This window comes from Salvelinus alpinus, chromosome 6 (assembly GCF_045679555.1).
Source record: "Salvelinus alpinus chromosome 6, SLU_Salpinus.1, whole genome shotgun sequence".
Classification (NCBI taxonomy): Eukaryota; Metazoa; Chordata; class Actinopteri; order Salmoniformes; family Salmonidae; genus Salvelinus; species Salvelinus alpinus.
In genome coordinates this window covers 97,245,820-97,259,184 of record NC_092091.1, presented here as the reverse complement: position 1 = coordinate 97,259,184, position 13,365 = coordinate 97,245,820, and the positions used below count along the sequence as shown (strand labels likewise).

Here is a 13,365-nt window from a genome sequence, read left to right as displayed (position 1 = left end):
AGGATGAGACCAACCATAGATATAACACTGGAGGAGGAGACCAACCATAGATATAACACTGGAGGAGGAGACCAACCATAGATATAACACTGGAGGAGGAGACCAACCATAGATATAACACTGGAGGATGAGACCAACCATAGATATAACACTGGAGGAGACCAACCATAGATATAACCCTGGAGGAGGAGACCAACCATAGATATAACACTGGAGGAGGAGACCAACCATAGATATAACACTGGAGGAGACCAACCATAGATATAACACTGGAGGAGACCAACCATAGATATAACACTGGAGGAGACCAACCATAGATATAACACTGGAGGAGGAGACCAACCATATATATAACACTGGAGGAGGAGACCAACCATAGATATAACACTGGAGGAGGAGACCAACCATAGATATAACACTGGAGGAGGAGACCAACCATAGATATAACACTGGAGGAGACCAACCATAGATATAACACTGGAGGAGGAGACCAACCATAGATATAACACTGGAGGAGGAGACCAACCATAGATATAACACTGGAGGAGGAGACCAACCATATATATAACACTGGAGGAGGAGACCAACCATAGATATAACACTGGAGGAGACCAACCATAGATATAACACTGGAGGAGACCAACCATAGATATAACACTGGAGGAGGAGACCAACCATAGATATAACACTGGAGGAGACCAACAATATATATAACACTGGAGGAGACCAACCATAGATATAACACTGGAGGAGGAGACCAACCATAGATATAACACTGGAGGAGGAGACCAACCATATATATAACACTGGAGGAGACCAACCATAGATATAACACTGGAGGAGACCAACCATAGATATAACACTGGAGGAGGAGACCAACCATAGATATAACACTGGAGGAGACCAACCATATATATAACACTGGAGGAGGAGACCAACCATAGATATAACACTGGAGGAGGAGACCAACCATAGATATAACACTGGAGGAGGAGACCAACCATAGATATAACACTGGAGGAGACCAACCATAGATATAACACTGGAGGAGGAGACCAACCATAGATATAACACTGGAGGAGGAGACCAACCATAGATATAACACTGGAGGAGGAGACCAACCATATATATAACACTGGAGGAGGAGACCAACCATAGATATAACACTGGAGGAGACCAACCATAGATATAACACTGGAGGAGGAGACCAACCATAGATATAACACTGGAGGAGGAGACCAAACATAGATATAACACTGGAGGAGACCAACAATATATATAACACTGGAGGAGGAGACCAACCATAGATATAACACTGGAGGAGACCAACAATATATATAACACTGGAGGAGACCAACCATAGATATAACACTGGAGGAGGAGACCAACCATAGATATAACACTGGAGGAGGAGACCAACCATATATATAACACTGGAGGAGACCAACCATAGATATAACACTGGAGGAGACCAACCATAGATATAACACTGGAGGAGGAGACCAACCATAGATATAACACTGGAGGAGACCAACCATATATATAACACTGGAGGAGGAGACCAACCATAGATATAACACTGGAGGAGGAGACCAACCATAGATATAACACTGGAGGAGGAGACCAACCATAGATATAACACTGGAGGAGGAGACCAACCATATATATAACACTGGAGGAGACCAACCATAGATATAACACTGGAGGAGACCAACCATAGATATAACACTGGAGGAGACCAACCATAGATATAACACTGGAGACCAACCATAGATATAACACTGGAGGAGACCAACCATAGATATAACACTGGAGGAGGAGACCAACCATAGATATAACACTGGAGGAGGAGACCAACCATAGATATAACACTGGAGGAGACCAACCATAGATATAACACTGGAGGAGACCAACCATAGATATAACACTGGAGGAGACCAACCATAGATATAACACTGGAGGAGACCAACCATAGATATAACACTGGAGGAGGAGACCAACCATAGATATAACACTGGAGGAGGAGACCAACCATAGACATAACACTGGAGGAGGAGACTAACCATAGATATAACACTGGAGGAGACCAACCATAGATATAACACTGGAGGAGGAGACCAGCCATAGATATAACACTGGAGGAGACCAACCATAGATATAACACTGGAGGAGGAGACCAACCATAGATATAACACTGGAGGAGGAGACCAGCCATAGATATAACACTGGAGGAGACCAACCATAGATATAACACTGGAGGAGGAGACCAACCATAGATATAACACTGGAGGAGGAGACCAGCCATAGATATAACACTGGAGGAGGAGACCAACCATAGATATAACACTGGAGGAGACCAACCATAGATATAACACTGGAGGAGGAGACCAACCATAGATATAACACTGGAGGAGGAGACCAACCATATATATAACACTGGAGGAGGAGACCAACCATAGATATAACACTGGAGGAGGAGACCAACCATAGATATAACACTGGAGGAGGAGACCAACCATAGACATAACACTGGAGGAGGAGACTAACCATAGATATAACACTGGAGGAGACCAACCATAGATATAACACTGGAGGAGGAGACCAGCCATAGATATAACACTGGAGGAGACCAACCATAGATATAACACTGGAGGAGGAGACCAACCATAGATATAACACTGGAGGAGGAGACCAGCCATAGATATAACACTGGAGGAGACCAACCATAGATATAACACTGGAGGAGACCAACCATAGATATAACACTGGAGGAGACCAACCATAGATATAACACTGGAGGAGGAGACCAACCATAGATATAACACTGGAGGAGACCAACCATAGATATAACACTGGAGGAGGTTAGTGTGTGTATTAACCTGTGTTTGTGTGTTTGTGTGTGTGTGTGTGTGTGTGTGTGTGTGTGTGTGTGTGTGTGTGTGTGTGTGTGTGTGTGTGTGTGTGTGTGTGTGTGTGTCTACTAACCTGAGGTAATGGGCTGGCAGGTTTGGTCAGTATCCCTCCTACATAGACAACGTGTGGTAGAGTGGGCCTGGGGAACTCCAGAGCCAGATCAGTAGACAACATCCACAGCCTGCTCCCCTGCACCAGGTCCTGCATGGCGACCCGCGGCTCCACGCCGTGCTTCCTCATGATCCGCTCGTACTTAGGTAACACCAGGTACTGAACACCGAACCGGGACACCAGGTACACCGCCGTGTTGGTAATCCTCTGGACCAGAGACATCTGATCGGTGAGGAGAGAGTTGAACTCGGGAACGTAGGAGAGAGGGGCGGGAGCCCCGACCTCCGCTGGGTACCATAGACCCGTGGAAAAGACAGCGTAGGGAACCCCGAGGATGTGAGCGATTACGAACCCACACATCTCGTTGGGGTCGACCAATAAAAGGTCAAATTTGGCATCCTTGAGTTGGGTCATGACCTCTTTGTTTCCCACGACGGCGTCGCAGTTCTGGGCGTAGTGGTCGAGGATGTCGAAGAGTTCCAACGCCGTGAAACGACCAGAGAAGATATTGCTGACCTTTGATTGGAGGAAGCTGTCGGCTGTGGAGGAGTTAAAGATGCCTGGGTAACGCTGGAAGGTGTAGTGGGGGGAGGGGGGCACCTAGAGGAGAGAGGAGAGGAGAGGAGAGGAGAGGAGAAGAGAGGAGAGGAGAGGAGAGGAGAGGAGAGGAGGGGAGGGGAGAGGAGAGGAGAGGAGAGGAGAGGAAAGGAGAGGAGAGGAGAGGAGAGGAGAGGAGAGGAGGGGAGAGGAGAGGAGAGGAGAGGAGAGGAGAGGAGAGGAGAGGAGAGGAGAGGAGAGTCTTTATTATCCTGGGGGGCAATATAGTAATATGTACACAGCTAACAGTACTAGGTTACTACAGCTAACAGTACTAGGTTACTACAGCTAACAGTACTAGGTTACTACAGCTAACAGTACTAGGTTACTACAGCTAACAGTACTAGGTTACTACAGCTAACAGTACTAGGTTACTACAGCTAACAGTACTAGGTTACTACAGCTAACAGTACTAGGTTACTACAGCTAACAGTACTAGGTTACTACAGCTCACAGTACTAGGTTACTACAGCTCACAGTACTAGGTTACTACAGCTAACAGGTCCTAGAGGTAGCTCCCCTGATCAACAGCTAACAGGTTCTAGAGGTAGCTCCCCTGATCAACAGCTAACATGTTCTAGAGGTAGCTCCCCTGATCAACAGCTAACATGTTCTAGAGGTAGCTCCCCTGATCAACAGCTAACAGGTTCTAGAGGTAGCTCCCCTGATCAACAGCTAACAGGTTCTAGAGGTAGCTCCCCTGATCAACAGCTAACATGTTCTAGAGGTAGCTCCCCTGATCAACAGCTAACATGTTCTAGAGGTAGCTCCCCTGATCAACAGCTAACATGTTCTAGAGGTAGCTCCCCTGATCAACAGCTAACAGGTTCTAGAGGTAGCTCCCCTGATCAACAGCTAACATGTTCTAGAGGTAGCTCCCCTGATCAACAGCTAACAGGTTCTAGAGGTAGCTCCCCTGATCAACAGCTAACAGGTTCTAGAGGTAGCTCCCCTGATCAACAGGTCCTAGAGGTAGCTCCCCTGATCAACAGCTAACAGGTTCTAGAGGTAGCTCCCCTGATCAACATGTTCTAGAGGTAGCTCCTCTGATCAACAGGTTCTAGAGGTAGCTCCCCTGATAAACAGCTAACAGGTTCTAGAGGTAGCTCCCCTGATCAACAGCTAACAGCTTCTGTAAAGGTGTTCCAGTCAGCCATAATGGAGCTGCTTGTCAGTTTAATTTACAGGGCCTAAGTAACCCAAAGAGATGGTACAGTGACAAAGGAAACATAGTCAAAATCTAAGATTTGTCTGTCTCACCCTCAACACTAACACAACATGTGGGGAATTAACCCTAGGAGAATATACACTGCTCAAAAAAAATATAGGGAACACTTAAACAACACAATGTAACTCCAAGTCAATCACACTTCTGTGAAATCAAACTGTCCACTTAGGAAGCAACACTGATTGACAATAAATTTCACATGCTGTTGTGCAAATGGAATAGACAACAGGTGGAAATTATAGGCAATAAAGGAGTGGTTCTGCAGGTGGTGACCACAGACCACTTCTCAGTTCCTATGCTTCCTGGCTGATGTTTTGGTCACTTTTGAATGCTGGCGGTGCTTTCACTCTAGTGGTAGCATGAGACGGAGTCTACAACCCACACAAGTGGTTTAGGTAGTGCAGCTCATCCAGGATGGCACATCAATGCGAGCTGTGGCAAGAAGGTTTGCTGTGTCTGTCAGCGTAGTGTCCAGAGCATGGAGGCGTTACCAGGAGACAGGCCAGGAGACGTGGAGGAGGCCGTAGGAGGGCAACAACCCAGCAGCAGGACCGCTACCTCCGCCTTTGTGCAAGGAGGAGCAGGAGGAGCACTGCCAGAGCCCTGCAAAATGACCTCCAGCAGGCCACAAATGTGCATGTGTCTGCTCAAACAATCAGAAACAGACTCCATGAGGGTGGTATGAGGGCCCGACGTCCACAGGTGGGGGTGGTGCTTACAGCCCAACACCGTGCAGGTGGCAAATTCACCACTGGCGCCCTGTGCTCTTCACAGATGAAAGCAGGTTCACACTGAGCACATGTGACAGACGTGACAGAGTCTGGAGACGCCGTGGAGAACGTTCTGCTGCCTGCAACATCCTCCAGCATGACCGGTTTGGCGGTGGGTCAGTCATGGTGTGGGGTGGCATTTCTTTGGGGGGCCGCACAGCCCTCCATGTGCTCGCCAGAGGTAGCCTGACTGCCATTAGGTACCGAGATGAGATCCTCAGACCCCTTGTGAGACCATATGCTGGTGCGGTTGGCCCTGGGTTCCTCCTAATGCAAGACAATGCTAGACCTCATGTGGCTGGAGTGTGTCAGCAGTTCCTGCAAGAGGAAGGCATTGATGCTATGGACTGGCCCGCCCGTTCCCCAGACCTGAATCCAATTGAGTACATCTGGGACATCATGTCTCGCTCCATCCACCAACGCCACGTTGCACCACAGACTGTCCAGGAGTTGGCGGATGCTTTAGTCCAGGTCTGGGAGGAGATCCCTCAGGAGACCATCCGCCACCTCAGCAGGAGCATGCCCAGGCGTTGTAGGGAGGTCATACAGGCACGTGGAGGCCACACACACTACTGAGCCTCATTTTGACTTGTTTTAAGGACATTACATACCTTAAGGGACATCTGGTACGGGAGCCGTATGATCGGTGAGGATTCTCCCATTGGAAATGTACGGTCCCTTACCTGACGTCCGACTTCGTCCGGGAAAATCGCGGACGGCGTCGGGCCGAGGGCGCGGGGGAGCTCTTTCGGGAAGTCATGTCGGAAATCGTTTCGGACTTTCGGTCGCCGTTTTATAAAAATAACAAATTTTTGACTTGCTCCCCGCATTCTCGAAAATTCCCACAAGGCGGAAAATAAATCATATTGCAGGCGCACGAACACGGGGCAAACGAGCGCGGCCTTTTCTCCTAAACGGAAAATATTTCGAAGACGAAACTCGGCGAGCGTAGGTTTGGAGTAAAGGGAAGTTGGCCCCGAACAAGATGGCGTCGAGGCTTCGGCGCTTTTTGAGTTATGGCCATTTTGCTGGGATCAAAGGTCAAAAACGAAAAGTAGGGTGCGATTTGACCGCTTCACGTCAAAGTACATAAGCGTACGGTGTCAGGAAAAAAAAAAACTGCCGTTTATCTATCGTAATTTAAGAGAAATAGTACATTGTCCATTTGGTGATGTTCACGAAGAGGATTTTTTTTTTCTAAAAAATCACAGATCCAGTTGCAGTTTGTTCACACGAACATTTTTAAAGTGGGTCTCGAAGCTCTGCGAGAATTCTGTGATTTTATGTGATTTTATGAAGTAACACACACTCATTTAACCCTCTGTTAATAAGTCAGTTCTTAACATAAAGACTTAAAGCTCAATATTATATAAGAGCCTACCCCAAGGAGGGTATGTGTTCACGTTCAGCTTCCTATGTCAACTGGAAGTACCTTAAACTGGTGCATAGGGTCAGGTTTGAAGGGTAATAAAGGTCAGATCTTTTCAAAACTTCACTTGTGTGATTAGACAACCCTCATGAACTGTAATCAGTCATTTTTCCCAACAGATGTCAAAGAAAAGCTCTCTCACACAAACACACACACACAAAAAGGAAGGATGGAGTGAAAAAGTACGGTGCTTAAAGACACACAAAGCCTGCAACGGTATTACTATTATCTCCAGGCCGTGCCGAGTTCTTAAAAATAAACCCTATGTGGGTTATGAATGTCTTATGAACCTGTCTTTGATAACAATCCATCAAGCCACTATGAGGTCTACCTGTGTTGATTCTAAGCTTCCTGGAGCAACCGGCAGTGGTTAAATCACCCTAAAAGTGTTTTGCCATACCCAACCAGCAGTTTGTGATATATAGTGCATGCAACCCTGTGTAAATCAGTCAGATCTTAACGTATAGACTTAAAACTCAGGATTCTCTAAGAGCATACCCCGATCAGGATATCTCTTTACTTATAGCTTCCTGTGACAACCAGAAGGGCCTTAAGATGGTGTCATAGATGCTGTTTTGAAGGGTTAAAAGGTCAGAACTTTTCAAAACTTCATATATGTGATTAGACAACCCTCATGAACTGTAATCAGTCATTTCTCCCAACAGATGTCAAAGAAAAGCTCTCTCACACAAACATACACACACAAAAAGCAAGGATGGAGTGAAAAAGTACGGTGCTTAAAGACACACAAAGCCTGCAATGGCATTACTATTATCTCCAGGCCGTGCCGAGTTCAACGAGATGCCCTGCTTAACCGTAGCTTGCTCGGTCTGAGCGCAGCGACCGTTACAAGAAGACGGACACAAATGACCCTTTGACCTCAATGTCAATTTGATTTGCTTTTGGGAGACAGAGAGAGAACCGTTAAGGTTAGAAGCACAATTTTACCTCAGGAAAACTCCTAAGGTCCTCCCGATCTGTGCAAGCCTAACCTTGACTCTGTGGCATTAACCCTTCACAGTTAAAAGAAGGTGTTTACATCAAACAATATACAATGAAATGTAGCCCCATAGGAATACATTGAGTGCACCTCTAAATTCAACCTGAAGCCTATGTGGGTTATGAATGTCTTATGAACCTGTCTTTGATAACAATCCATCAGGCCACTATGAGGTCTACCTGTGTTGATTCTAAGCTTCCTGGAGCAACCGGAAGTGGTTAAATAACCCTAAAAGTGTTTTGCCATAGCCAACCAGCAGTTTGTGATTTATAGTGCATTCAACCCTGTGTAAATCAGTCAGTTCTTAACGTATAGACTTAAAACTCAGGATTCTCTAAGAGCATACCCCGATCAGCATATGACTTTACCTATAGCTTCCTGTGCCAACCGGAAGTGCCTTAAAATGGGGTCATAGGTGCTGTTTAAAAGGGTTAAAAAAGTCAGATCTTTCCAAAACTTTAAGTGTGTGATTAGGCAACCTTCATGAACTGTAAATCAGTCATTTCTCGAAACAGATGTCAAAGAAAAGCTCACACACACACAAACAAGTCCAAACTGTTTGTGCACCTGGCATTATTTTTAGGTTACCAGATGCCCTGGTTGAAACTGCGTTTAGGGGGCATCCAGACTTCCAACCCGCTCTGGGAGCACTGTTCGACGGACAAAAATCAGTGGGTGTTGGCCTGAGTGATTTATGGAGGTTTTCCAAAAAAGTCAGAAAATATTCTGTTTTTTTTCTGAAAAATATTTTTTGTTTTTTATTCTCGAGTCAATGGCCTGAGTGATTTATGGAGTTTTTCCAAAAAACTCGAAAAATATTCTAAGTCCAAACTTTTCGTGCACCTGGTATTTTTTTTAGGTTACCAGATGCCCTGGATGAAATTGCGTTTAGGGGGCATCCGGACTTCCATACCCGCTCTGGGAGCACTATTCGACGGACAAAAATCAATGGGTGTTGGCCTGAGGGATTTATGGAGGTTTTCCCAAAAAGTCAGAAAATATTCTATGTTTTTTTTTCTGAAAAATATTTTATGTTTTTTATTCTCGATTCAATGGGGTCTGGCCTGAGTGATTTATGGAGTTTTTCCAAAAAACTCGAAAAATATTCTAAGTCCAAACTTTTAGGTTACCAGGTGCCCTGTTTCAAGACGGTTGAAATTGCGTTTAGGGGGCATCCAGACCTCCATACCCGCTCTGGGAGCACTATTCTACGGACAAAAATCAATGGGGGTTGGCCTGAGTGATTTATGGAGGTTTTCCAAAAAAGTCAAAAAATATTCTATGTTTTATCTTCTGAAAAATATTTTATGTTTTTTCTTCTCGAGTCAATGGGGTCTGGCCTGAGTGATTTAAGGAGGTTTCCAAAAAAAGTTAAAAAAAAAATATTTTTCATGTTTTCATGTCATTTTTCAAAACGGTTTTAAATGCTTTTAGGTGTCATCCAGACGTCCATGGGAGCACTATACTACGGCCCCAAATCAATGGGTGCTGGCCTGAGTGATTTATGGAGGTTTGGGGGGTGATAAGTACAAGTAAACATTTATAAGAAATGATGATAGTAAAATGTGACTAAAGTATTTTCATACAGTTCTTATACATGTGTAATTGACGTAAAAATCGAAAGAATTTCAAAAAACGGTCCAGAAAGCACTTTTTTAAATGGAATATATGTTTTTTCCACATTTTTAACATTTTTGACTTTTAACTTTTGACTTTTGACTTCCTATGAAATCACATTCCAAATGCACAAAACATATTCCTTAAGTACAAGTAAACATTTATAAAAAATTATGATAGTAAAATGTGACTAAAGTATTTTCATACAGTTCTTATACATGTGTAATTTACATAAAAATCGAAAGAATTTCAAAAAATGGTCCAGAAAGCACCTTTTTAAAGGGGGTGATACGTTTTTTCCAAATTTTTGAAATTTTTGACTTTTGACTTTTGACTTCCTATGAAATCACATTCCAAAATGCACAAAACATATTCCTTAAGTCCAAATAAAAATGTCCAAAAAATTTTGTTAATAAAATTTGACAAAAGTATTTTCATACAGTTCTTACACATGTGTAATTGACATAAAAATCGAAAGAATTTCAAAAAACGGTCAAGAAAGCACTTTTTTAAAGGGGGTGATAAGTTTTTTCCAAATTTTTGACATTTTTGACTTTTGACTTTTGACTTCCTATGAAATCACATTCCAAAATGCACAAAACATATTCCTTAAGTCCAAAAAAAAATGTCAAAAAAATTATGTTAATAAAATTTGACAAAAGTATTTTCATACAGTTCTTACACATGTGTAATTGACATAAAAATCGAAAGAATTTCGAAAAACGGTCCAGAAAGCACTTTTTTAAGGGGGTGATAAGTTTTTGCCAAAACTTAAAAAATTTCAAAATTTGGCTCTGGGGTCTTGACTTGCGTTACAGTAAGCCTATGAAAAAATAAGATGGAACTCACACGCCCACTATAGGATTTTTGGGGTGTTACACAGCTCATTTACAATATGGCATTTGCCATTAACTTTGGATGAAACACCGCGCTTGCAATGTGAAATCCCACACAATCCCATCGTGTGTATGGTTCGCTCTCTGCCAATAAGTTGCCATGTTATTTTGTACAATTGGGGGGGGAGTTCCCTTACATCAAAGTTGGATCAGCCTGTAGTGTGGTTTTCCACTTTAATTTTGAGTGTGACTCCAAATCCAGACCTCCATGGGTTGATACATTTGATTTCCATTGATCATTTTTGTGTTATTTTGTTGTCAGCACATTCAACTATGTAAAGAAAAAAGTATTTAAATAAGAATATTTCATTCATTCAGATCTAGGATGTGTTATTTTAGTGTTTTTTTGAGCAGTGTATTTTTTGGAAAACGTGGCCACAAGAAAACTGAGGGAGATTTTAAGGAAATTCTGCTTTGCATCTGCACAGATCTTCCATTAAATGTGTTTTAGTAAAATCTTCAGTGTAAATTGTTAAAAGTAGTCATTGTGCATAGAGTTGTATGGTTTGTTGTTTTTTAAAATCAGTGGTTTTAGTTTGGCAGACATTTAAAGTAAAAAATAACAATTCTGTTTCCGTGGAATTGACCTTACGTTCATTCCAATGACCCTACTACTTAGTAACACAATGTTACCTGGCGCCCCTCTGACACCAATGACCCCGCTACTTAGTAACACAATGTTACCTGGCTCCCCTCTGACACCAATGACCCCGCTACTTAGTAACACAATGTTACCTGGCGCCCCTCTGACACCAATGACCCTGCTACTTAGTAACACAATGTTACCTGGCACCCCTCTGACACCAATGACCCCGCTACTTAGTAACACAATGTTACCTGGCGCCCCTCTGACACAAATGACCCCGCAACTTAGTAACACAATGTTTCCTGGCGCCCCTCTGACACCAATGACCCCGCTACTTAGTAACACAATGTTACCTGGCTCCCCTCTGACACCAATGACCCTGCTACTTAGTAACACAATGTTACCTGGCGTCCCTCTGACACCAATGACCCTGCTACTTAGTAACACAATGTTACCTGGCACCCCTCTGACACCAATGACCCCGCTACTTAGTAACACAATGTTACCTGGCGCCCCTCTGACACCAATGACCCCGCTACTTAGTAACACAATGTTACCTGGCTCCCCTCTGACACCAATGACCCTGCTACTTAGTAACACAATGTTACCTGGCGTCCCTCTGACACCAATGACCCTGCTACTTAGTAACACAATGTTACCTGGCACCCCTCTGACACCAATGACCCCGCTACTTAGTAACACAATGTTACCTGGCGCCCCTCTGACACCAATGACCCTGCTACTTAGTAACACAATGTTACCTGGCTCCCCTCTGACACCAATGACCCTGTTACTTAGTAACACAATGTTACCTGGCGCCCCTCTGACACCAATGACCCTGCTACTTAGTAACACAATGTTACCTGGCGCCCCTCTGACAGCAGGAAGGAAGTATCATGTCCCTGGAGGTGGAGTTCTGTGGCCAGGGTCTTGAAGATGTAGAGATGGGACTCAAACATGATGGGAGGGACTACGATGATCCTGGAGGACCAGCATGCACTGGGGTACAGGGAGAGGTGGAGGAGGAGGGAGAGGAGCGACGGGGGAGGGTGCATGGCTGGGAGGAACAGCAGGGAAGGGAGGAGAGGAAGAAAGAAAAATATGAATTAGTTGTCATAACAACAAGAGGAGGGCTGAACACATATTTATCAGGATCAATAACATCAGGACACATATTTATCAGGCTGTACCAGGATCAATAACATCAGAACACATAGTTATCAGGCTGTATCAGGATCAATAACATCAGGACACATATTTATCAGGCTGTATCAGGATCAATAACATCAGAACACATATTTATCAGGATCAATAACATCAGAACACATATTTATCAGGCTGTATCAGGATCAATAACATCAGAACACATATTTATCAGGCTGTATCAGGATCAATAACATCAGGACACATATTTATCAGGCTGTATCAGGATCAATAACATCAGGAGGACAGAACACATATTTATCAGGCTGTATCAGGATCAATAACATCAGAACACATATTTATCAGGATCAATAACATCAGAACACATATTTATCAGGCTGTATCAGGATCAATAACATCAGAACACATATTTATCAGGCTGTATCAGGATCAATTCTCTCTCTCTCTCTATATATATATAGAGAGATATAGAGTAATATATATATATACAGTGGCTCTTTACTGCAACCAGCTCCCAGCTTCGTATCGGAGGCCCACTCCCATACTGTTGAATCTAACACTCAGAACCCAGCTCCCAGCTTCCTATGGGAGGCCCACTCCCATACTGTTGAATCTAACACTCAGAACCCAGCTCCCAGCTTCGTATCGGAGGCCCACTCCCATACTGTTGAATCTAACACTCAGAACCCAGCTCCCAGCTTCCTATCGGAGGCCCACTCCCATACTGTTGAATCTAACACTCAGAACCCAGCTCCCAGCTCCGTATCGGAGGCCCACTCCCATACTGTTGAATCTAACACTCAGAACCCAGCTCCCAGCTTCGTATCGGAGGCCCACTCCCATACTGTTGAATCTAACACTCAGAACCCAGCTCCCAGCTTCGTATCGGAGGCCCACTCCCATACTGTTGAATCTAACACTCAGAACCCAGCTCCCAGCTTCGTATCGGAGGCCCACTCCCATACTGTTGAATCTAACACTCAGAACCCAGCTCCCAGCTTCGTATCGGAGGCCCACTCCCATACTGTTGAATCTAACACTCAGCTCCCAGCTC

At 44.2% G+C, this 13,365-nt stretch overlaps 1 protein-coding gene across 2 annotated transcripts in view; it reads right to left on the bottom strand.

Annotated features, from left to right (window-relative positions):
- ugt8 (UDP glycosyltransferase 8) overlaps window positions 1-13,365 on the bottom strand; it is a 183,681-nt gene that overhangs the window by 130,638 nt on the left and 39,678 nt on the right. For both annotated transcript variants that reach the window (XR_011675812.1, XM_071408500.1), the window contains exons 2-3: window positions 12,011-12,204; window positions 2,986-3,624 (exon numbers count right to left, since the gene is read on the bottom strand). Coding sequence is in view for 1 of the 2 variants with exons in the window: in XM_071408500.1 (XP_071264601.1) it covers window positions 2,986-3,624; window positions 12,011-12,202 (831 nt within the window). In the remaining variant the exon portion in view is untranslated. The remainder of the gene's footprint in view (window positions 1-2,985; window positions 3,625-12,010; window positions 12,205-13,365) is intronic.